Source organism: Gossypium arboreum, chromosome 6 (genome assembly GCF_025698485.1).
Source record: "Gossypium arboreum isolate Shixiya-1 chromosome 6, ASM2569848v2, whole genome shotgun sequence".
In the NCBI taxonomy this organism is placed as follows: Eukaryota; Viridiplantae; Streptophyta; class Magnoliopsida; order Malvales; family Malvaceae; genus Gossypium; species Gossypium arboreum.
This window is the reverse complement of record NC_069075.1, coordinates 136,208,524-136,235,587: the sequence shown is the minus strand read 5'-3', so window position 1 is coordinate 136,235,587 and position 27,064 is coordinate 136,208,524. Positions and strand designations below refer to the sequence as shown.

The following is a 27,064-nucleotide window of genomic DNA, read 5'->3' as shown; positions in this document are numbered from 1 at the left end:
AAGACCACTTCTAATTAATTTGAAAAAAAATATTAATATGAAAAAATAATATGAAAAAATATGAAAAAATAATATGAAAAGAAAATAATAATATGAAATGAATTGAAAAAAATACTTGAAATGAAATAAAATTAAATTAAAATAAAAAATAAAAGAGTTGACAAGACCCATATGTGACGCCTGTGTCAGACCTGTGAATTGGCCAGCCATTTCATACCTTCTTTTACTTTTTTTTTATTTCATTTTTTTTTCCAATTTGGCCCTTGAAGCCAAATAGTCCCCCACTATAAATAGGCTACTCCGACGACCATCAACGACCACCGACAACCACCGAGCACCTCCCGACACCTTCGACATTCGCTGTTTACCGCCGACGACCGCCAATCACTCCATGGATCCTAATCCTAATGTTCTTTTAAATGACAGCAATCACATTGCAGCTAGGGTGCATCAGGTAAACGAGAAATAAAATGTCTGATTTAATTTTAAATATTATTTTAAATTCTTTTTTAAACGAGAAATATAACATTATATATTTACTATAAATGTAGGATCTGTACCGAATTGTGAGACCCTGGTGTATGATTCCGGTTATTTTCTCGATCGAAGAGTTTTACCGTATTTGAATGTAGCAGGTTTTGGGGTAGTCGGATACATTCAGTTATCTGAGCTACGAGCTGATTTAATATCGGCCTTAGTTGAAAGATGGCACCCGAAGACACATACGTTCCACTTCCCGTGTGGAGAGGTTACTATTATGCTACAAGGCGTAGCAGTCCAACTAGGGCTGTCTGTAAACGGCGATGCAGTGACCAGGCTTGGAAAAGTGCCCGATCCATGGGGCACTTGCAAGCGATTACTTGGAAGGGTGTCCCAGAACGACGACGAAGGACGATTAACACATATTAAATTTAATTGGTTAAAACAAAACTTCCGACATCTTCCAAGTAGTCCAAAGCAGATGGACATTATCTACGCTGCGAGAGCGTTTATTCTTCAACTTATAGGTGGGATACTATTGCCAAACGTAAATCAAAATAAAGTCTCAATAACGTATCTCCCCTTATTAGAAGATCTCGAGCATGCCGGAAGATTTAGCTGAGGTTCTGCAGTGTTGGCATGCTTATACCATGAGCTTTGTCGAGCAACAAAGCTGTCTACAAAAACAATGGGCGGTTGCTGCCTTCTACTACAGTCTTGGGCATTATATCGAATGTCATTTCTGGCATCAGTGAGCCACCAACCGTAGTTTTTCAATAGATATAAAAAAAATACAAACATTCTTAAGAAATAATACAATTATTTTCAATAGTAGTTTCTTCACAATTAATCATCTTCTGCTTGAATTAGGTCTACGTTGCATCAGTATAGGATAATTGGATATCTGAAACAGTCAGTAAATTTAAAAAGAAACCTTTGCATGGAGACTCTACCAACCGGTTCCAACCACAACCTAGTTGCGGAATAAACACTATTGCATCATAAATAATGTCCATCTGAGTTGGACAACTCGATTAGCCATCTATGGCGCAAATAATCATCCAACCCTTAATGGCATAACCTTTAGGGTGGGCATGAAAGTATATAATTCAAATCCGTTAAAACATGACAGTATATAATTCAACCCGGAAATTCGGATGTACACTACGAAAAACTCTCATCTACAATCCTATACAAAAAACTCATTTGATGATATACTACAAAACACTTTCATTTTGATGGCTCTCTCAAAATTTGTTTCTCATTCCATAAAATTTACACTATCAGAACCTAAACCACTCACTATATATAAGGTTTGGTGCTGGGCATTACAAGGCCAGCACCAAAAAAAACTTTTTTTTAATACTGAGTCTGGTGCCGACCATTGACAAGCCAGCACCAAAAAAAAATTGTTTAAATACTCCTAAAAAAATTTGAATTTTTTAAAGTCTGGCCTGTCAATGGCCAGCACCAAGTACAAGTTAAAAAAAAATTCTTTTGGCCTTTTACTGGTCGGCACCAAACCTTATAATATATAGTGGGTGGTTTGGCCGGCACCGAACTAGGCTGTGGTTGGAACTGGTTGGTAGAGAGTCTCCATGCAAAAGTATCTCAACAAAAAATAATGGAAGAAGAAAAGATCTGGAGTTTTTAGGAAGCTATATTTTTTCAGTTGGTTTTCTATTTCCTTTTGATATTTTTTAAATTTTTTTGGTGCAGGGACAAATCAATTTAAAGGAAGAAATTTATTTTTTTTAAAATTTCGATTTTAATTAAAAAATAAAATAATTAAATGATAAAGCAATTTAATTAAAAGAGGCCATTAAGAGGCCTGAAATCGGCGATTAACAGGCATCCAAAGCCTGGCCTGCTACGCATTATGAAGCCTGCCATGGCCTGTGTCCCAAGGCTTGAGTCGGCCATCAGAGTTGGACGGGCACAGCCATCGAAATTTTTTGTAAATACTCACCCCTACTTTTAATGGTCGTGCCCGTTCAACTCGGATGGCCGGCATCAGACCTTGGGACACAGGCCATGGCAGGCTTCATAATGCGTGGCAGCCGGCTTTGGATGCCTGTTAATCGCCGTTTTAAGCCTCTTAATGGCCTCTTTAATTAAATTGCTTTATCATTTAATTATTTTATTTTTTAATTAAAATCAAAATTTTAAAAATAATAAATTTCTTTCTTTAAATTGATTTGTCCCGGAACCAAACAAATTTTAAAAATATAAAAAGGAAATAGAAAACCAGCTGAGAAACTATAGCTTCCTAAAAACTCCAGATCTTTTCTTCTTCCATTATTTCCTGAAATACTTTTGCATGGAGACTCTCTACCAATCTGTTCCAGCCACAATCTAGTTTGGTGCCGACCAAACCACCCACTATATATAAGGTTTGGTGCCGGCTGTCGAAACCATTTTTTAAAGGGAATGTTTGAAAAATAGGGATCGACTTTTGAAAAACGAAAACGGGAGTCGCCACCAACCTTTTTAGGTGTGATTGGATCACCTTATAAAACATTTTGGTCTACGAAAATTAAGAAAATAGGTTCGGGAGTCGATTACATACGAGGAAGGATTAGAACCCTCGCAACGCCCAAAATTGGTACCAAATTGAATAGTTTTCTGTCTTAATGTAAAAAATTTGAAAGGATTTAAAAATAGGATCATTTTTTTAAAGTCGGAATTATTTAAGTTGAAAAATAGAGATTCCTTAGCTCCGAAAGAATTAAACATCACATCCAGCATGATAGGACACGATATTCTTAAACTCTCGTAATTGAAATCATCTCGTGATTTACAAAATCTATTTAGAAGGATACTTTAGGCATTTAGACAAACGGGAAATCGCAACCCAGCATGTTAGGGCACTATTTCCTGAATTCCTAAATACGAAAAACATTGCTTCATTTTAGAAAAACTTTTGGATAAAATATGACAATTAAATGAAATATATTTTTTAAAATAATGATTTGAATAAAATTTTAAAAATAATTTACTAAGAGTAATACTAAAAAATTATTAAAAATGAAAGAGTTTGATATGATACTAAAATTATTAAAAAATAAAATATATAAAAAACAGGAAACATGGATTAAATCAAAATAAAAGGGTTGAAAACGAAGATGAACAAAGAATAAAATAAGAACAAACCATAGAAAATAAGAACGTAAGAAGGAGAGAAATTTGAGTGAAAGCTCTCAAAATTTTTATTGTTTCCCAAAACTCCAAAGTGTTTACAATGAAGGAGAGGCCTTTATTTATAGTTGAACCTCCTCAAATCCAGCAGTGCAGATCAATTACATCAACAGTTAAGATTAAAAGGTATCTACAAATTAAATCTCTAAGATTACAAAATCATATCTTCTAAGATTGCATATCATATCTAAGATTGCATATCATTGAAGATTATATTTCCATATGAGTCAAGCTTGTAAATGGACCTTAAATCTTTTCAAGTAATGGGCCATTCGATCAAAGCCAAATTATATTTGTAATTCGATGAACTTGGACTTCGTTTTTTAGGGTTTATTATTTTTGTTTTGGACTTATTTCGGGCCCGGCAAAATTGAGTGTCTCTACTGCCCTCTTTGCTCATTCTCGTATACAGAATAGAGCAAAGACTATAAAAGGACCAATTTTGCCCGGGCTCTCCGAGCCTTGAGTTCTTGATCCTTGATCTTCTTTGGCCTCTTGACGGCTTCAATCTGCTTCACTGCAACTTAGGAAGGCGATATCTGCTATCTTTGATCTGCTCCCCATCTAATACAGAGACGCCAAATCTGTTATCTTCGATCTGCTCCCCGTCTAATACAGAGACTCTAAATCTACTTCTTCAATCTGCTCATCGTATAATACAGAGATGCCAAATCTGTTATCTCCGATTTGCTCCCCGTCTAATACAGAGATGCCAAATCTGTCATCTTGGATATGCTTCGATGTAAACACATAAAGGTCAAATCTGCTATGTCTTCGATCTGCTTCTCGTCTAATATAGAGATGCCAAATCATCTTGGATCTGCTTCAATGAAGGTCCAATCTGTTATGTCTTTGATCTGCTCCCTGTCTAATACAGAGATACCAAATCATCTTGGATCTGCTTCAATGAAGGTCAGATCTGCTGTGTCTTCTATCTACTCCCCGTCTAATACAGAGATGCCAAATCATCTTAGATCTGCTTCAATAAAGGTTAGATCTGCTATGTCTTCGATCTGCTCTCCGTCGAATATGGAGATGCCAAATCATCTTGGATCTGCTTCAATGAAGGTCAGATCTGTTGTGTCTTTGATCTGCTCCCTGTCTAGTACAGAGATGCCAAATCATCTTGGATCTGCTTCAATGAAGGTCAGATCTGCTATGTCTTCGATCTGCTTTTCGTTGAATATGGAGATGCCAAATTTGTTTCTTCGATTTGTTCTCTGATAGTACAGAGATGCCAAATCATCTTAGATCTGTTTCAGCGTAAACACGTGAAAGCCAAATCTGCTATGTCTTCGATCTGCTCCTTGTCAACACAAGGATGCCAAATCATCTTGGATCTACTTTGATGTGAAGACATCCGAAGGTTAGCTCTGCTATGTCTTCGATCTGCTCTCCATCGAATATGGAGATGCCAAATCTGTTTCTTCGATTTATTCTTTGACAATACAGAGATGTTAAATCATCTTGGATCCGCTTCAGCGTAAACACCTGAAGGTCAAATCTACTATGCTTTAGCTTGTTACCCTACTGCTTAGGAGGTTAAAGCGCATCAATCTTCATTGTCCCTTGAAGGACATAACCTGTATAATGTGTATGAGTTCATGCCTAATTATTAGGATGCTATGATCGAAGTGAGTCAAATGCTCCTAATTAAACCTGTTATAATGCAAAATGTTTATGAATATGACCCCTATTCCAGACGTCACCACCCATTCTTTCGTCGAAGTTTATCCTTATTTCTCTCGAAATATCATTCCTACTCAGCCTGTGGGTTTGTACCATTCTTCAAATGCTATGACCCACTAAAAATGTTTGTAAGATAATCCTCTTTTAGGATTGAATCGTTTGATTTGTCCAATCATCATTTTGGACTAAAGAAAGAATTTCCTCGAGTTTTTTCAAACCTCACTTACTTGAATTCTTTGAACAATTGTTTTGTTTTAGTTTCTTGTATTATCTAGAAATTTCTAGAGCAATAAACAAAACTTCATTTGTGAAAATTATTTAGTTCATCTATCATTATTTTAATACAACATACTTTAAGAATAATAGAAGATGAATTTAATCTTGAGAATAATTAGATTTGAATAAATTTGTCAAAAATAAAAAGGAAATTAATCTGAAAGCCTTTCTTTGAGAAGAAAAAGAATCTAAAGATAGTAAATAGGACAAAAGTTAGATGCCCTAGATATTGCCGCTTGAGCGTTTATATGCCAGCTCCATGAAGACTTTCTTGAATTCAACATGTGTTTAAAAGATCCAAAGTACTTTTTTTATGCCCTGATATGCAACGCACTTCACTCTTCGTTGAATCAGATATAGCAAGATTACCGTGTGCTCTTCAAAATTTGAGCTGCCCTTTCGGGTTTTCAACTCAAAACCCCTTTGGTCACAAGGCGCCCTTTGCGGGTTTTCACCTTGGCCTCTCCTTTTTTTTTTGAAAACTTAAGGTGCCTTTTACGGGTTGTCACCCTGAATTCTTCTCTCCTTTAGACAAAGTACTTTTTGACTGAGTCTGAATTCACTAGATTGGGCAAACTCTTCCCATCCATTTCCGTTAAGATCAATGCACCCCCAGAGAAAGCCTTCTTCACGACATACGGCCCTTCCCAATTTGGCATCCATTTTCCTCTAAAGTCCTTCTGAATAGGGAGGATCTTTTTCAGCACAAGATCCCTCTCATGGAATTCTCTTGGTCGCACTTTCTTGTCGTAAGCTTGCATCATTCGCTTTTGATACATCTGACCATGACGAATGGCCTTTAGCCTCTTTTCCTCAATCAAGTTCAACTGATCATATCGCGATTGTATCCATTCAGCTTCATTCAACTTTATCTCTGACAAGACTCAAAGAGACGGTATTTCCACTTCAATGGGTAACACTGCTTCCATCCCATAAACCAACGAGAAAGGAGTTACCCCGGTAGAAGTTCTGGCAGACGTTCGGTAAGCTCAGAGTGCAAAAGGTAACTTCTCATGCCAGTCTCTGTAGGTTTCAGTAATTTTCCCCACTATCCTCTTGATGTTTTTGTTAGCAGCTTCCACTGCCTCATTCATCTTTAGGCGATACGGCGAAGAATTATGATGCTTAATCCTGAACTGGCTGCAAACTTCCGCTATCGTTTTGTTGTTCAAGTTCAGTGCATTGTCTGATATGATCCTTTCAGGCATCCCATACCGATAAATAATTTATTTCTTCAAGAATCGACTTACAGCCGACTTAGTAACATTCGCATGAGAAGCAGCCTCTACCCACTTCGTGAAGTAATCAATGACCACAAAAATAAAGCGATGCCCATTTGAAGCTTTTGGTGATATTGGCTCAATGACATCCATGCCTCACATAAAAAAAGGCCATGGAGAAGTCATAACGTGTAGAGGTGAAGGTGTTACATGAATCTTGTCTCCATAAATCTGACATTTATGGAATTTTTTGGCGTAGTTGATACAATCCCCTTCCAAAGCAGACCAATAATATCTAAACCTCATGATTTGTCTAGCCATCGTGAAACCATTAGCGTGCGTCCCACAAACACCATCGTGAACTTCTTCCAAGATTAACTTAGCTTCCACGGCGTCAACACATCTCACAGTACTTGGTCCTTTCTTCTTTTGTACAAGATGTCCCCATCCAAAACGTAGTCGCAGGCTAATCTCCTTAAAGTTCACTTATCATTTTCAATTGCTTGTTCTGGGTATTTACGATCTCTCATATATCGCAATATATCCTGATACCAAGGGTTATCATCCTTTTCTTCTTCCTCAATGTTACAACAGTGAGCTGGAGCCTCAAAGATACTCATCTGAATGGGTTTCATCTCCTCCTCTTTAGTCACTTTAATCATTGAAGCCAAGGTTGCTAGAGCATCTGCCATCTGGTTTTCGTCTCATGGGATATAATTGAAAGTGATGTCATCAAACTCCTCAAGTAACCCCAAAACTACCTTTCGATAATTGATCAATTTAGGATCCCTTGTCTCCCATTCACCTTTAAGCTGGTAAATTACCAACGCGGAGTCTCCATAAACTTCCAAGGTTCTTATTCTTTGCTCTATAGCCGCTCGGAGTCTCATGATGCACGCTTCATACTCGACCATATTGTTTGTGTAATCAAAATCCAACTTGTACGTGAATGGATAATAATCACTATTTGGAGATACCAAGACTACCCCAATTCCATTTCCCACTACATCGGATGCCCCATCAAAGCTCAACTTCCAAGGATAATCCTCTGTAGCTGCTACACACATCAACTCCTCATTTGAGAAATCAAAATTCAACGGCTCATAGTCTTCTAGAGCTCTACTAGCCAGAAATTCCGTTAACGTACTTCCTTTTATAACCTTCTGGCTCACATAAACTATGTCAAACTCTGAAAGCAGAATTTGCCACCTCGCTATTCTTCCATTCAAAGCTGTTGACTCCATCATATACTTCAGAGGATCAAGTTTTGAAATAAGCCAAGTAGTATGATACAACATATATTGCCTCAACCTTCGAGTCGTCCAGATTAAAACACAGCACAATTTCTCAATTGGCGAATATCTCATCTCACACTCTGTGAATTTCTTGCTGAGGTAGAATATCGCCTTCTCCTTTCTTCTCGACTTGTCATGTTGGCTAAGCACACATCCCATAGAATTGCTAAACACTGATAAGTACAGAATTAATGGTCTACCTAGATTAGGTGGAGATAACACAGGAGCATTTAACAAGTATTGCTTAACCTTATCGAACGCACTCTAGCATTCCTCATCCCAAGTACCTTGGTTGTGTTTTCTAAGGAGGCGAAATATAGGGTCACATTTCTCAGTTAATTGTGAAATAAACCGAGCAATATAATTCAACCTTTCAAGAAAACTCCGAACTTCTTTCTGAGTGCGCGGTGATGGTAAATCTTGTATGGCTCTAACTTTGTCTGAATCAACTTCTATTCCTTTTTCACTCACCACAAAACCTAGTAACTTCCCGACCTGGCTCCGAAAGTACATTTTGCCGGATTAAGTTTTAACTGAAACTTCCTTAATCTCAAGAATAGTTTCTTTAAAACCTCAATATGTTCCTCCACTGTTCGAGATTTTGCAATCATATCATCAACATATACCTCAATTTCCTTGTGCATTATATCATGAAATAAGCTCACCATAGCCTTTTGGTATGTTGCCCCTGCATTCTTTAGCCCAAAGGGCATTACCTTGTAACAGAAAGTCCCTGAAGGTGGTTTTGTCCATGTCTTCAGGATGCATCTTTATCTGATTGTACCCTGAAAAACCATCCATGAAGAAGAACAACGAATATCCCGCTGTGTTGTCTACCAAAGTGTCTATGTGAGGCAGAGGGAAATTATCTTTTGAGCTAGCTTTGTTCAGATCCCTGTAATCAACACACATTCGTACCTTCCCATCCTTCTTAGGAACTGGTACAATGTTAGTTACCCATTCAGAATACTTCACCTCTTGTAAGAATCCTACATCGAACTGTTTCTTGACTTCATCCTTTATTTTTAATACGATATCTGGTCTCATTCTTCGCAACTTCTGTTGAACTGGTTTACAATCCTGTCTTATTGGAAGATGATGCGCTACAATATCAGTATTTAACCCTCGCATATCTTGATAGGACCATGCGAAGATATCCTTGAACTCACGTAACAACTCAATCAGTCCTTGCCTTATATCATCAGCAATATGCGTGCCAATTTTCACCTCTTTCCCTTCCTCTAGAGCTACATTCTCTACTGCCTCTTTCTCATGTGGCATGATTTGTTTCTCCTCCTGTTTCATCATCCTCCAAAGATCTAGAGACACATCACAATCCTGGATATCTTCAAAATCCTGTGATTCCTCTAAATACATGTCTTGCTCACAAGAGAAATCAGGATTTGTAATATCAATGCTCATGTCATTGATATCTAGGGATCTGTGAAGTATAAAGAATATACAAAGAATGAATGAATTTAAGAATGATTATTTATGTGCTATGAATGAATGAATAAGAATTGCCAAAATTTAACGGAATATTGGTTGATAAAAATGAAACAATACTCGTTCAAATTGATAAAAGTTATGCTTTATTAAAAAATAATAGATGATTGTAAGCCCATTTCACAAATGAAATCCTATTACTCCTAGGCTCTAGAGTAACAAGAATGTTTCGAGAATTACTCTGAAAAATTCCTAAAGACTACAGGAAGTTCCTCCACAGTCCAATTGTTCAGATAGCTTCCCGGTTCGTAAGGGCGAATGCCCTCAAGGTTTCCTTACTCCAATCCTTTGTCGTGTATAGCATTAATCTGATGACCTTCTTCTAAAAGTAACCCTCCTGATATAAAGGTTTGGGATATTGGAGGGAATGTCATCGGCTCCCACTCCACTTCTCTTCTATTAAGGCACGCCATTCTTCCCTCTTGGCGCTTCTCAACTTCCTTCCTCCTTTGCTTATAGTCTGGCTTGAAGCCCAAACCAAAGCGATCTCTCTTCTCTTTCAGTTCTGGGATTTGAGTCCCTCCTTGCAGGTATTTTCCTAACCCCCTTCCTGGTAAGGCTCCCTTTCCCACTAACATTTGTAGAGCCATCCTCGTGGCTCTTGCTATCTTTGATGCCGGTGGCTCACTCCCTTCTGAAATGAAGGTCGCATTCAAAAATTCTAAAGAGCGAAAGGAACACTCAATAGACTCTTCGTTCGTCTCGACATAAGGGGCCTTGCTAGTGACTGCAGCTATAATATCATCCTCCGCATTGATGGTTACTAACCGTCCATCCATCACTAACTTTAATTTTTGGTGCAACGATGAGGGCACCGCTCCCACTGAATGTATCTATGGCCTCCCTAATAAGCAATTGTAGGAGTGCTTGATATCCATCACCAAGAAGTCTACTTCGTATATATTCGGCCCAATTTCCAAGGGGATGTCAATCCTTCCCATCACCTTCCTTTCTGTACCGTCAAAGGCTCTTACCACATTTTGACATGTCTTCATGTGAGAATCGTCAATGGGTAATCTGTTCAGAGTAGACAACGGTAAAACATTCAAAGCCGATCCATTATCGACAAGCACACTTGGGAGTGTGTACCCCTTACATCGAGTGGTGATGTGCAGGGCCTTTGTTGACCCCCTGCCCCCCGGTGGGATTTTATCGTCATTAAAATAGATGAAATTATCTGCACTTATGTTATTCACCAACCAGTCCAGCTTGTTAACGGATATGTTATGGGTGACATATGTTTCGTTGAGCACCTTCATCAATGCATCCCGATACACTTCAGAACTTAGAAGTAGAACCAATACTGATATGCGAGCTGGCTGCTTACACAATTGCACAACCACGCTATACTCACTATGTTTAAGAAACTTTAGAAATTCCTTAGCCTCTTCCTCCTTTACTGGCTCCTTAATAAGTGCTTCGGCCTCTTTCTCCTTTTCTGTACTAACATTTTTTGTTTTTGTGGGCTCCTCTCTGACGCCCACTGTATCATACAGCTTCCCGCTCCGTGTAATGGAACCCTCACCTTGGACTTCCTTAGAAGCACTTGCTATATCCTCCCTCTCCGGTATTAACACATGGCAGTTATAACTCCATGGTACTCTCTTGTTATCCTTATAAGGAAAGGAAACAGGTTTATGAATGATGACTTTTGGTACCATCGGTATTTCAACTTCATTACTTCCTGGTAAAGAAATAATGATCCTTGGCCGGTTTTGATTCTTCAATGCATCTTCTAATGTGCATATATGTCTCTCATTTGGCCCAGCTTCATAAAATCCTAGCTCATTGTTGTCCATAAGGCTTTGTATCAATGCCTTAAACTCGTCGCATTCCTGAATCTTGTGCCCCTCTTTGGCATGGAACTCATAATAGTCCCTTGCTTCTTCATTCCTCTCTTTAGAGATTATCATCTCTCTTTTTACCATTTCTTCCCAAATCATCTTCATCGGCGTTCTCACCTCAGCCACGCCTTCCTTTATTCTCCTCTCACTGGTTTCACCAATGGCGTTCACTCCTTGATCGCTATGATTTGGTAATGGGTTTTCAGTATTCGAGGTATTATCGAACTTCACTACCCCCATCTTAATAAGCCTTTCTACGACCTTCTTAAAACCAGTACAGTTTTCAATCGAAGCCCCAGTATTCCAGCATGGTATTCGCATCTGGCGTTTGCGTAATACCATTTAGGATATGGGGGCTGCAATGGCTTAAGGTAAAAAGGAGAAATAACATGTGCATCGTATAAGCGTTGATAGAGCTCATGATACGTCACGGGGATAGGTGTGAATTGTATCCTTTTAGAATTTTGCCTTATACCTGACTCCTGCCTTTGAGAACTCTGTTGCTCAACCGCAGCTGTTTTAGGTTGACCAACTGTGATTACCCTCGTGTTGAAACTGTTTGTGTTATTCACTTCACTATCATTTCTCTTTGGGGCTGATCTTTTAGTTGTTTCCCCCTCAATTTTGCCACCCCTTATGGCATTCTCAATCATCTCTCCTGCCATGACTATATCCGCAAAGCTTTTGGTGGTGCTCCCAATCATGTGAGTGATGAATGGAGCTTTTAGAGTGTTGATGAACAACATGGTAGTCTCCTTCTCCAACAACAGTGGTTGAACTTGCATTGCTACCTCTCTCCATCTCTGTGCATATTGCCTAAAATTTTCATTAGGCTTTTTCTCCATGTTTTGCGGCGTGATCCTATCTGGAGTCATGTTAGTCACATGATTTTTGTAATGCCCCCACGCCCAAGACCATCGCCGGAGTCGAGCTTGAGGTGTTACCAAACATAATTTATCGTATTAAGAACTTCGAATCATTTATTTCTACATTCACAGCTTTCTAGCTACCTGTATCACAGTTACAAGAAAAATCATATCTCGAGTTACAAAACTCAAAATCAAGATCCATAAATTTTTATTAAATTTAGACTCATATATCTATTTACTGATTTTTTTTTTAAACTTTTGGTTAGGCCAATTAATACAGTTTATTAGTTAAAGTTACCCCTGTTTCAGGACTTGACTGGACTGACCTCTGTTTACTACGAATCATATTTCTCTCTGTGAAAAGTTTATATGACTATGAAATTTATTTATTCCAAAACTAGACTCAATAAGGATTCCAAGAATATAAAATACACCACCTAATTATTTTTGTACAATTTATGGTAAATTTCTAAAGTTGGAACAGGGGATCTAGAAATCGCTCTGGCCCTATTTCACTAAAATTCAAATATCTTATAACATATAATTCCTTTACTTGTTTCATTTTTTTATATGAAACTAGACATACTAGGCTTCAATGTCATATTTAATCTATCACCAAATTCAATTTCTATGATTTTTAGTAAATTTTCAAACTCATGTCGTTGTTCTTTGCAATATTACATTTATGGCAAATTTCATCTTTTCATGAGTTTTTATGATCTAGATAACATATTAAACTTCCATGACATCAAACATGATCTAACTTAGCATTTTCCATGACTTATCATTATTAAGCATTTTCTCAACCAAATCATGGTCATATCACAAAATTATTTACACAAAATAGGTGTATTACTATACATGCCATACTTAAGTTTTACAAGCCATTTACCAAAAAGAGTCCTTCGGATAGTGTGATCGAACCTTCGACCTTCCCGATTCCTAAGCCGGCTTGTTCAAAACTACAGTGAATGAAAAGGAAGGAGTAAGCATAAATGCTTAGTAAGTCATATGCAAATAACAAGTAACATAACAATACAATTATACCAAACAACCTTAGCATGGTATCACCAAAACATATATCACATTTCTAAACATCATTAATAATCTTACCACCTTATCGTTGTTGTATCTATTTTCAACCCGAAGGTTAAGTACATACCTATCCAAAGTGTCCATTTCACAATACTTACCAATATGTCACCAGCATCTTAAGTGTTCTTCCATTTCACTAGAAATTTTACCCGTTGAACACATCGGAATATAACTTGGATACATGGATAATTTGCACATAAGTGCCATATTTGTAGCCAAGCTACCATATAACCCGCCCATAAGTGAACTCGGACTCAACTCAACGAGCTCGGGCGTTCGCATCCATAAGTGAACTCGGACTCAACTCAACGAGTTCGGATGTTCAACCATCCTAGTGACATGTCACTTGTATCCTAATCTATTCCTAAGGTTCAAACGGGATTTTCCTCGAACACATCTCCTTGCCATCTTCCGTAAAATACCGAAACCAATACTCAGTAGCACTTTATATTTAACAAATAATACACTTAATTTGCATTTTATTCGAAAATAACCACAAAGCATATATTTCATGATAAAAATCAGCATATTATATATTTAACATCAATAACTTAAAAATAACAATTATGCTACCTTATTTACACATGAACTTACCTCGGTACAAAATTTTTAACAATCGAGCCTATTCCTCGTAAACTTTGTTTTTCCCTCGATCACGACTTGAATCTCGTTTCTCTTGATCTATAATACCAAATTAATCTTATTTAATACATACATTCATTAAAACAGTCCTTAATATGAACTTTGGAAAAATTACCATTTTTCCCCTAAATTTTTGCATAATTACACTTTTGCCCCTAGGCTCGGGAATTAAACTTCATCCCTTATTATCATGTTTTATGACATTCTGATCATTTTTCCCTTCTATGGCAACATCAAATTCTCACTCTAACATGTATTTATGACTACTAAATATTTTTACCGATTAAGCCTTTTTACTCGTTTTTACTCAAAACCGAGTAGCACAAGTTGTCTAACAAAATTTAAAACCTCATATTCTATCATAAAACACCAAAATACACAAATTTCACCTATGGGTATTTTTCCAAATATGAACCATAGGTTGAACTATTGTTAACATAAGCCAAATCGAGCTACCGGGATTTCAAAAACATAAAAATCATTAAAAACGGGGCTTGAAACCACTTACTATGAAGTTTGAAAGTTGAAGAAACCCCAGCTATGGAGGAGAGCAAAAATCGGCAGAACAATATGGAGAAGATGATCATTTTGGGTTATTTTTCCTATTTTTATTTCATTTAATATACAAATGACCAAAATGCCTTTACTACTAAACTTTCCAAAAATTCCTTCCATGTCCTAATTTTGTCCATGAACTTAAAAATGGTCAAATTACCATTTAAGACCTCCTAATTAATATTTCAAAGCAATTTCATACTAAAAACTTCTAGAATGCAAGTTTTGCAACTTATTCGATTTAGTCCCTAACTTTAAATTAAACTCGTTATGCCAAAAATTTCTTCACGAAATTTTCACACAATTATGCAATCATATCATAAACCTTAAAATAATTATAAAATAATTATTTCTATCTAGGATTTGTGGTCACGAAACCACTATTCCGATTAGGCCTTAATTCGGGATATTACAATTGTACTGCTGTATGAAGACCTGTGCAAGATCCTTCCATGAACTTATTCTGGCCCGGCTCAGTTAATTATACCACTTGGCTGCTGCTCCAATTAAACTGTCTTGGAAACAGTGAATCAACAATTGATTATTATTTACATACCCAATCATCCTCCTACAGAACATCGTAATGTGGGCTTCTGGGCAAGTAGTCCCATTGTACTTCTCAAATTTCGACATCTTGAATTTGTAAGAAAGCACCAAGTCTGGGACCAAGCTTAGATCTTTGGCATCAACCCTATGATGCCCACCAGCATTCTCTAAAGCCTTGAACTTTTCCTCCAACCATTTGCAGCGATCTTCCAACTGTCTTGCAGCCTCAGTTCTTAGATCCTCTTTTTCAGCCATGTCTAAGTCAAGAATGACAAGATTTGCAGGATTGTCACCCAAATTGAATCCTGAACTAGTTGAGAAATTCATGGGGATCCCAGTATCGACCGACCCTTGTTGGGGCCTTATAGTGACAGATGGCCTCCTAGGAAGTGCCTCGATTTGTGTAGGCACGTGGGGTGGGGTGAAACCTGGAGGATGATCCTCACCCTCCTTGCCAGTAATTTCTATGGGAGCCTTTCCCTTATCAGTGGCCCTCAGAAGTTGGGCCATCTCAGCTATCATGTTCCTTTGTGCCTCCAACATTTGCTCCCTCATGTCGTTTTGCATCTTTGCAAATTGCTCTTGCAATTGGTCTTGCATGTCCTTCTGTAACTGTTCAAATCTTTGGTCCATGTTCTTAGTTTTTGCACGAATTCCGTAGTAATGTGTTGCTTCCAGATTTTCTTTCTCTTAATCTCATTCTCCCTATTAATTTTAACTAATTAGGGTCTTTCTATAAACTTGAATGCATATGATACAATGAGATGCTATGAAATGCAAATACATGAATGCAAAAAGATGTCGATTCTGATTCAATTTCATTTTAGAAAACGTTATTTAAGGAACAAAAATCTTTTCATAAAATAGATTACAAATACGCTTTCGCCCGTAGGCCTAGAGTCTTAACCCTATCTAATAACAATGTTAACTCTCGTCCTCTGTCTGACGATGACTCATACATTATACTCAGCGTTCTAGCTTGTACTGCCAAATCCTGCAAGTGTTCAGCAACTTCTCAAATTTGAACTAAGGCTTCCCCCATGAGATAATCCCTATTTCCAACTTGATCCTGAAGATGGTGAAGTTCTCCCTTCCACTGTTCTTCTCTTGCCTCGAGCTGCTCAATTCGTAGCTCACAGCCTTGTAGTGCTGCTTCCAACCTTCCAATATCGTGCTTCATTTCCTCGATCTTATTCAAGCTTACCTTTAACTCGATTGCAAGGTTACGACTTCGATGATGATGATGAGATCGTCCAAGTTCAGTCACCTTAGTTTTTAATCTTTGATTTTCCTTCTCTAGGGCCTGATTACACGACTGCATCTCTTGGAAATTCTTCTCCTAATGCTCGACTTTGGCTCTTTCTTCCTGAATCTCTTGCTGCCACTGCTCTAGAGATCTCCCTAATACGACCCTTTTCAACGTTACCTAGGCCTTTTTGTAGTGCGTCTTTAAATCATCTCGATCTTCCTCGATATTTCTCTTTTCCTTTTTCACCTTCTTGACTTCTATCTTTTGAACATCGACGTCGAGACTTAAGTACATTTTTTCCTCTTCGAGCTTCTCAATCCTCTTTTCAATCTCTAAATTCTTTCTCTCGAACTTTTACTTCATAACCTCTAACTCTGATGGAATCACTCGTAAGCTCTCCTCTAATGATCGAGCCACTCTCAAAATTGGCCTAGGGACATTATCGTTGACTCTTCTACTAAACCATCCTTTATACTCAAGGGTTGACGTCGAGCCTTCGGTCAAGATCTTCATACAGAAAGGCTTCTTCCAAGCCTCAGAAATCTCTCGCATCCTCTTCTTATAGTGATCTCCTTTATAATAGAAATCACTCTGAGCCAAACCCTGTGTAGCCGGTATAAACTGCCTCGCCCGATATTGCCTTAGAACAAGCAATGGTGCATATCCAACTACTCCCCAAATTCCTAGCAGAGGAACCCAATCAAAACTGCCACAGCGGTAAAGAACTTCACTAGGAACCAACCAAGGAGCCTTCCACATAACATCTTGCTCTCAAAGATTCTGAAGAATATCTATCCACCTCTCCTCTGAAATGTCATCTCTCCTAGGCATGTCTACTGCTTCTTTTAAGAGAGAATAACCCTCAAAGAATACTCGACAAGGAACCTTAACAAGCTTCCAGAAGTGGCTATGGAACCAGACTAGCAACAATTGCGCACATCCAATAAATCTTCCCTCACCGGCCCTCCGACATACACTCAAATATCTAAATGTCTCAACTAAGATTGCTGGTACCGGTGTATTCTGCTTACCAACGCGATCGAACAAATCTACAACTGCCTCATCTATGTACCCCAACGCCTTCTGAAAAATCACCATGCCGTAAATACTCAAAGCTAGGACATCGACCCTTTTCTTTACATCTGGATATATTGATATCAAATCCCTCAAAACGGCTCATGGAATGCACTTACTATCACCCTTTTGTCAGATATCGAGCTATGTTACTTTGCTCACTCATCCCAGTAATCATCACCAACTTCTTTGCAAAAGTTGGAAGACTAGCGGGCCTAACATAAGCCTTGTGACCCTGAATCCTCGGGCAACGCAGTAAAGTCGTATACTCCTCCAAAGTAGGTACAAGATCAACATCACCAAATGTAAAGCAACTATATGCAGGGTTCCAGAACTGTACCATAGCTCGAAACAAGTGCCTGTCTACTTTGACGTCTAACAAATAGGGAAGGTCTCCATAATTCTGATAGAAAAACTGCTTAGCCTTGTCATCCCATTGGGCCCAAATGTCTCTCAACTCCTGAAACTCATTCTGCGTCGAATTAATACAGGTGAAGTCCCATAACTCTGATGTATGCCCCTCAGTAACACTATCTCCTTTTTTTGACTGGGTTTTATCTGACCAGGTACAGACAGAGGCATTGTCCTCCACTTTATCAAGATATTCGTTCCCCTTTACAAAACTTTCTAACTCAGAAATCGAACCGTGAATCGTTATCTTTGAATGTTGAATGACATGTAATGATAGCAAAATAAAATAGGTCAGTATCATATATATAAGAAATGATAAACAAGTACTTACAAAGGTAGCTTACTAAAGGCTATCACTATTTTCCCTAGGGTAAGCACTTAAAGTTCACTAAATGAGCTTTAGCTCTAAAGTCAGGGTACCTAAACCAGCAGATTCATTGGTCTTCACCCATTATAAGCTCATATAGACCAAGTTCAGTTCAGGGGGACACATTTCCCTATGGCCATACGGAGATGAAAATCTCACGAAGACATAGGTACAGTATCCCGGAAGCAATCCACTAGCTCATACGAAGGTGAAAACCTTACGAAAGCGTAGTTTCTCACTCCTACTTAAGGGTGTCACCACAACGGTCATGCAAATGCAATGCGCAGCAATAAGGTAACAAACATATGCAGCAAACACATGTAAAAAGGATCCAATTTTAAATTTTCCAAACTTCCGACATCAAGACAGAAAATACTCAATTTCTTGGCTTGACTCTCTTAAGTCCCTAGTGGAGTCGCCAAGCTGTCGAAACCATTTTTTAAAGGGAATGTTTGAAAAATAGGGATAGCCTTTTGAAAAACGAAAACGGGAGTCGCCACCAACCTTTTTAGGTGTGATTGGATCACCTTATAAAATGTTTTGGTCTACAAAAATTAAGAAAACAGGTTCGGGAGTCGGTTACGTACGAGGAAGGATTAGCACCCTCGCAACGCCCAAAATTGGTACCAAATTGAATAGTTTTCTGTCTTAATGTCAAAAATTTGAAAAGATTTAAAAATAGGATCCTTTTTTTAAAACTGGAATTATTAAATTTGAAAAATCGAGATTCCTTAGCTCCGAAAAAATACAAACATCACATCCAGCATGCTAGGACACGATATTCTTAAACTCTCGTAATTGAAATCATCTCGTGATTTACAAAATCTATTTAGAATGATACTTTAGGCATTTAGACAAAAGGGAAATCGCAACCCAGCATGTTAGGGCACTATTTCCCGAATTCCTAAATACGAAAAACATTGCTTCATTTTAGAAAAACTTTTGGATAAAATATGACAATTAAATGAAATATATATTTTTAAAATAATGATTTGAATAAAATTTAAAAAATAATTTACTAAGAGTAATACTAAAAAAATTATTAAAAATGAAAGAGTTTGATATGATACTAAAATTCTTAAAAAATTAAAATATATAAAAAAATCGGAAATATGGATTAAATCAAAATAAAAAGGGTTGAAAAACGAAGATGACCAAAAAATAAAAGAAGAACAAACCATAGAAAATAAGAACGTAAGAGGGAGAGAAATTTAAGTGAAAGCTCTCAAAAATTTATTTTTTTTGAAAACTCGTATTTTTGTATACCAATATGATATGGTTTGAAAAAAATACCTTGGTGCCGGCCATTGACAGGCCAAAACCAAAAAAATTAATTTTTTAAAGCCTGACACAATCATCAGGCAATCATGTGTGAAAAATACGAGTTGGTGCCGGCCATTGATAGGCCAAAACCCCAATCTACTGTTAATTTCAAGTCATTTTGGTGATTGTTTTTGAGCTTAAGTCATTTTTGTAAATATCAATTTTTTTTAAGTTAGTTTGGTAAAATAGCCTCAATATGTACATGTGTTCCAAAGCGTAAGAAGACTAATACAAAACACAAAGAACCTTAGGAAGGTAATAAATTTAAACCAAAATCGGGCCGAGCCTAACAGGCTGGGCGGACTACCTGAACCTTGGACAAGCCTAACGGCAACTGTCTTCAATTTTATATATTTTTATAAATATTTTTATTATTATGAGGAGAAGCCCATGGACAGAATTAATGATTCACTAAACAACAAAATGTAAAGACCCAACCCAAGATCTTTAACTCCAAATAAATCTTGATCGTGCATAAGTACCAATCACAGCATTACACGATCAGCCACTTTGGCACTGTTTCCCTTTTGTTTTAAACCTTTTTGATCGTCTCTCATTGGATGTTGTCTTCTTTTATCTGCTCACTTTTCTTTCTGACTCAGTTCCGTCTCTCTTTTTCTCTCTCGCAATATTGTCTAACCAAGTTCCTTTGCTGTGGGAGTTCTCGAAACTCGAACCACGTAATAAAAATGGCGATGTGGGTCTTTGGATACGGTTCTCTTATTTGGAAAGCTGGGTTTAACTATGATGATCGTCTTGTTGGTTTCATCAAGGACTATCGCCGTGTATTCTATCAAGGTCCTCTCTTTATGTATAATTTGTTTGCTTTTACTATACTTTTTTAATATAAATATTTATAATTTTTATTGAATATTTGAACGAAATGATAGTGAGTTTTTTGTTAAAACAGGGAGTACTGATCACAGAGGGACGCCTGAGTATCCTGGGAGAACTGTCACATTGGAGCCTGCTCCTGGGGAAGTCTGTGTAAGTTACTTTTTATTTCCCAATTATCCATCATTCTGCTTGTTTAGTTTATAGTGAATTGTCAACTATTATATGTATAATTGGTCACTCAATCATGAGAATAATAAATTATGGTCTTTACTAATGGAAAACATTTTTTAAATTTTTTTAAGCTTGTTAATAATGCATATATTCAGAGAAATTCATATCTATTTGATGAGAGTGATGTGAGATGTTTGCTTCTAGAATTTCATTTGTCAAATTCACTTGTTAATGCACTGCAAAGCTGTTTAGTAATGCAATGTTAACTAAAATGCATCATCAAAGTAGTTGTTTATTAATAGAAACTCATTTCTATTTTATAAGAGTGCTGTATCATATGTGGGATGCTTATCTCTAGAATTTCATTTATCAAACACACCTTTGAATGCACTGCAAATTTGTGTACTTCTTTCTTCTCTTATTTAAAGGATAAACAACATTTCTATTGTGCATTTCTGTGAGAACTATTTAATTGACGTTTTTGGTATGCAAGTTCTTTTGCCTGGATTGTGGATTTCAACATATTTTGTTTAGTGTTCTATGTGAACTTATTGAATGAGCTAGTATTTGAACTAAATAGCTTTTTTCAATCTTGTGAGGTCCTAGTGGGGAGCTGCTTACAAGATATCCAAGGAGGAAGATAAAGAAACTGCAATAACGGTATGCTCCTGAGAATGACTTTCTTAAATTGTATTCATATGACATATAGCTTTCTCGAAATGTTTATCCATTAGTGTCATCCATCATTCTTTCCTCTTACTGCTTAAGCTCTGATTAAAGTACTGCTATCATGTTTGTGGTGCTTAGTTGCTCCTTATAAAAATGGAAAAGGAAGTTATTAATTTTAGTTTCTTATCATTCCCAAAGACATCTTTTTTACAATAGCACGTTGATACTGTGATTTTAGAGGATTAGTTGGGGACTTTGGGTTGCTGTTATACTGAATTGTTTTGAAGGGAAATGATCTCACCCCAAAATTACCAATGGTATTGCACTGTCTGAATAGGTTGGTAAATACAAAGTTTAGAGTTGGATGATTGAATATCAATAACAAGGTTGAATTTGAAGATAATTATAGCCTAATATATTTCCTTTTCTGAATGGCATTGACCCTAAATATCTCAGCAGATGTGTAAGTTTACACTGTGTATATACCTTCCTGCTTAATGTCACTCCTGTAGTTTAATTTTATTTTGTTAACATCCTAGGACTTATCTGGAAGTTGAAGAAAACTTTAGATCCAGAGATTTCTGAATAAGAAATGACCTGGTGAATTAGTAGGCAGATTAAAATGAAAAGAGAGGCAATTCTTGTGGTAACGGTGGCAAAATTCGAGCAGCCTAAACTTTGACAATGGCATTTTACTACAATCCCGACTGATGGATCTTGTCACAGGACGATTCATAAGCAAGTTGTCTGCCTTAGCAGGGCTCTTTCCTTGATTGAATGACTTATGATGAACAAGTAGAACTCATTGAAAGGAATTCCAGACCTTAGACTTGTTAAAAGATAGTCTTAAACCTCTGAAATATTGGAATAAATTCTGACTTAATTTTATTACTACCAATTTGCCTCTTCAATAGAGGTTATATAAGTTTACTTATTTGAATAAAAGACATATAAGCTAAGAAACTCTAAATAAAGAAAGACTCCAAATACCATATACTTTTAATTAAAGAAAATCTCTAATAAAAATAACAATTAACGTCTTCAATACCAAGATACTAATTGATGTCTAACAGACTCACAATAGAGAAATGCTATGTTGTTATTGGTACATATATAGTTAACCAAGTTTATCTAGCTACAAACATCTTTCTCCTCCTATTAGCATTATTGTACTAAAAAAATTGTTTTGAAGAAAAAATGTCCTTTGGATATCTCCATCTTTAATCTTCTTTTATTGAAATGGGCCATTTTCGCCTTCTTATATTGTTCTTAAATATTCTTACTCCTCGTTTGCAGATTGTTGTTATTAAAGGCTTGTTAGCTGTGACAAAGTATTCAAGTCTTTCTTCTCCATTCATATAATTCAGCTTTTTGTTTGTGTTGACTTGCCTGTGATTTACTTTTAGCAGCCTAAAATTTTTTATTCATTTGTGATCATTACTTCTTTCTTCCTTTTTTTTTTTTTTTTTTGATTGTACGCAGTATTTAGAAGTGAGGGAGAAGCAGTATGACAAGAAAGCTTATGTTGATTTCTTCACCGTGAGTTTTGAATGTCGATACATTTGTCAAGTTAAGAAACGCTAGTATAATGTAAGCTTTTTATGTTCATGTATTTCTATTGAACTTCGTCTCAGGATCCCTTAGCTACAACTCCAGCCATTTCTGGAGTAATGGTGTAAGTGTTTTCTGAATGGCATTCTTTTCTTACATTATTATCATTGAAGATAATGAAATTCTATAGTTTGACACCAAATCTTCAGGTACATAGCATCTCCTGACAAGAAGCTTAATCCGAACTACTTGGGGCCTGCTTCTATAGAAGACATTGCCAAGTATGTTATTTCAATCTATGCATTTTCTCTCCAACTATGATATAATCAATGTTTAAACCACCAAACCTACGAAAGGATGGGGTAAAAGCAAACAAATTAATCAAAACATTTTCTCTCCAAGATCCCCATTTGGACAAAAAAAAGGAAAAACCATTAACAGAATTTTCTGCAGAATTATTGAATGCTATGGAACGAAATGCAAAATCTAAGCACTAGTGCCATGCTGCTTTCCAAATACCCTTTTGTTTCTACATGTCATTGATGAAAGTATTCTGTCCAAGTTTAAGGATAGTAGCTAAAAAGGGATTTACCTTCCAATAAGGCTAGCTTCAGTTCGATCCTCTTTTTCTTTGTTTTTGTTTGTGGAATTTTTTGAACCATCCATGATAATTCGATTCGGTTCATTTTTCAGGTTTTCTAAACAATTTTAGGTTTTGGGTATTTGGGTATTTGGATTTTATTACCTTTTGGACATTACTAAATAAGTTTGCTTTATGCCTTTTGGACATTACTTGCTAAAAATTCAAAGTCTTTTTCATAAATATATTTTTTAAAATTAGTTTTTATATAGTATTTCTAAATTACTTTCATTATTTTAAATATAAAATATTTATCTTTTTACATCATAAAAAATCAAATTAATTATAAATTAAATACAAAATAAAATTCAGTTCAGCTCGGTCTGGTTTGGTTTGGTTCGGTTCGAGTAATTGCAAGCTTTTTAACTTATGAAACTAAACCGTCTAAATACCAATGTTCTGATTGATTTTCGATTTCTGGATTGTCTTTTTTAGCTCAGCCCTGCCTTCCAAGCCAGTTTTGGCCCAAAAACCTCATAATGTCTAGTATTCCCACATGCAGAATTTCATAGTGTTTTCTACAGTCGTGGCCAACTTTGTTTATTGAATACAACAGTGGAGATTGTGTTTAAACAAATGATCCTATGTCTATCAGCTTTCTTCTGGTTACGTTCAATTGTGTCCTGCCTCCAGGTACTGCAAGTGCGGTATTTATTGAATGAATTCAACCCTCTAATTCTGGTGCTGAAATGAGGAGTTAGAGCCAACACTTTGTGGCCAATAGACTCATTGTTAGGTTGCTAATCAAGTTTCAAATAATTCAAAACTAGAATTGACATTTCTATGTTATCAGGTCCTAAAATCATTTCTTAAATTTGTGGCCAAATCTTCTTCCAAATAGAAGACTCCTCCCCCACAGATGTGCTACTGAAAAATTAAAGGCCCCATAATGAGTTTTCTGCAGTGGTCTATCATTGATAATCTGCTTCATCATCATACTGTGAATCATTTAGATATATAGCTGTCAATTCTAGCAGTAATACCCAGTTTTGATTCATTATTTCCTCCTATGTACAGGCAAATTGTTCGTGCGGAAGGCCCCTCGGGACCAAACAGAGAATATCTTTTCCAACTAGAAAAGGCTCTTCTTCAGATTGGTGAGCTTCTTTTCACTACCTTCTGAATTTGTTTTCTTCCACTTCAATCATATGTTCCATACCTCTTTGCTTAATATGATTTCCAACCAATACTACACTTTGCCATTTCTTTCTTCCTGGTCAGGTTGTAAAGATAAACACTTAATGGATCTTGCAAACGAAGCAAGGCGCATTCTTTCAGAATCCGAGCATACTGCATCATGATGCAAATTTGTTGGAAAGGAAAAATGAGAGAATAAATCACAAACCTAGGAAAAAGCATGAATGGCATTATAGATGTTAGCATCATGGAAATTGCATGTTCCTCCATGTTTTGCTCTGGACCGGGACACACACCGAAACATAGTTTCTTATAGTGTGGGACACAGTCACCCCAATTCTACAAACAATAACTTCATCCCCACAAGCAAACAGTTTCTGAAAGTGGGCGTTTTCCATATTTTTTTCCTTCATTTCTAATTCGGGTATTTTTCCCTATTAAACCTGCTTGTTCTTCGATGACGAAAGCTATGTTAACGTTTGATTCATCGTTGTCCCACTATGATGATGGATTTGTTTATGAAAAAGTTAATTAAATATGTAAGCAAGTCTTGGTGTAGTCCACCATGATCAACGGCTTCTGGTTTATGCCTGGATGAGTCATCCACAACAGCGGGAACTTGTCATTAAAAATAAGAAAAGAAAGAAAAAAAAAACTCAGGTGCTTGCAACTGTTGAACGGCAAATTGATCGTCACCATTGTGAAATTTTCCAGGGTCACTAATTATACTAAATTTAGATTGTGATCCCTTGGTTCAATTTGTTGCCATTTTCCGCCACTTTACAGCAACTTGTGTATTCCCTTTATATACATTTTTTTTTTGCAATGAAATATCTGAAATAATGGAGCTTCCAACATTGTTTAATCTCTTTCCATTGCAGTGAAAGGAAAACCCATTATTATTTAAGTTGGAGCATGGTGAATCCTATATGACCTCATCAAAAATGCATGGCTGTTTTATCATCATGTCTTTCAAGTGGTTGTGGAAAGGTGGCAGTCACCAATTTGATTTATGCATAAATAGTGTTTTTCATTATATTACAAATCACATGACTACTAATTATTTCATAAGGGTGAATTGATAAAAGATTTCTATTTAAGTGAGGCTTGTTTGATATTTCATCTCTAGATAAGTCTTACTTTTTAATAATAATAATAATAATAATAATAAAGTAAACTACACCCAAAGTCATTAAAATGTTACATTATTTATATTTTAATTTTTCAACTTCAAAAAGTTACAAAATGTCGCTGAACTATTCAAAAAAATTTATTTAAGTTGTTAAACTCACTGTTGTATGGGCTTCTCTGTTCGCACAGTCTGCACCAATCGAAAGCTCTCATTCCTCTTCTGTTCTACATTTCGAATTTTTCATGAAACAATTTTGAACGTCACAAGTCCGCGAACCAAAATTCAAACAACTCTCTTATCTGATCTCTAACGCTAACTATCAGATCAACTTGGATCTAATGTTTGTTCTTCTACTTGCCAAGAGGTACTGATCCACAATATCGATTGCCAAATCATTACTTGGAGCTCACCAGCTAGATTTAAAAAAAAAAGAACTTAACAGTCCAATGACTTAATAATAAAAAATTTCAAATAGTTTAAAAACTTAAATGTAAACTTTCAAATAATTTAGTCACCATTTTATAACTTTTAAAGTTAAACGAATAAAACATAAATTTACCAATAATTTATTCAGCTAAAAAAAAAGATAATAACATGATACACTTTGTGAATTTTTCACCAGTTTGCTCTAAAATGTAAGTATTTTAAAAAGATGATACGCTTTGTAAGGCGGTGGAGAAGAGCAATTATGATAAATACATGCTTTGTTTGCTTCACTCGTCACAATTTTTAAATTACTATTTTAACTTTTAAATCTTTTACGTTTTTAGATATATATATATATATATATATATATATATATATCACATTATACATATTAGATTATATCACACTCACTATGAATAAAAGAAAAAATTATATAAAATAATATTATTTTATAAATTTTAAAAAATTAATAAATTCTCAATTAGTGTGACTTGATTTAGTCACACCACACAAAATAAAAATTTAACACACAATAAAAAATTTATGTATATATATATAATTTTAGTTTGCCAATAAATAATACTACATATATTTAAAAACAATATTAAATTTAAAAATCATTAACTAAAAATATCACATAAGTTTGTTCGCAATATCATTCAACAATGAGGTGGAAGTTCATAATAAAATTTCAATTCTTATTCCATTATCATCTATACTTAAAATTAATTACATTAATCAATTGAATTTATTAATGTCCAAACCTAACAAGGTGAAGGAAGTAGAAATAGATAGCTCACTTCATTCAAAGCAAGACAAGAGTCATTAGAGATGATGTCAAGAGAGGAGAGAAATAAGATTA

The 27,064-nt window shown here is 36.1% G+C and overlaps 1 protein-coding gene across 1 annotated transcript; it reads left to right on the top strand.

Annotated features, from left to right (window-relative positions):
• The first annotated feature begins 20,052 nt into the window (after positions 1–20,052).
• On the top strand, positions 20,053–25,187 carry LOC108484627 (gamma-glutamylcyclotransferase 2-3). The gene is made up of 8 exons (XM_017788482.2): positions 20,053–20,437; positions 20,550–20,626; positions 21,254–21,307; positions 22,799–22,855; positions 22,951–22,991; positions 23,077–23,148; positions 24,525–24,604; positions 24,729–25,187. Exons 1-8 carry the CDS (start codon positions 20,200–20,202, stop codon positions 24,806–24,808), a joined length of 699 nt encoding a protein of 232 aa, XP_017643971.1. The 5' UTR covers positions 20,053–20,199; the 3' UTR covers positions 24,809–25,187.
• Positions 25,188–27,064: the final 1,877 nt, after the last annotated feature.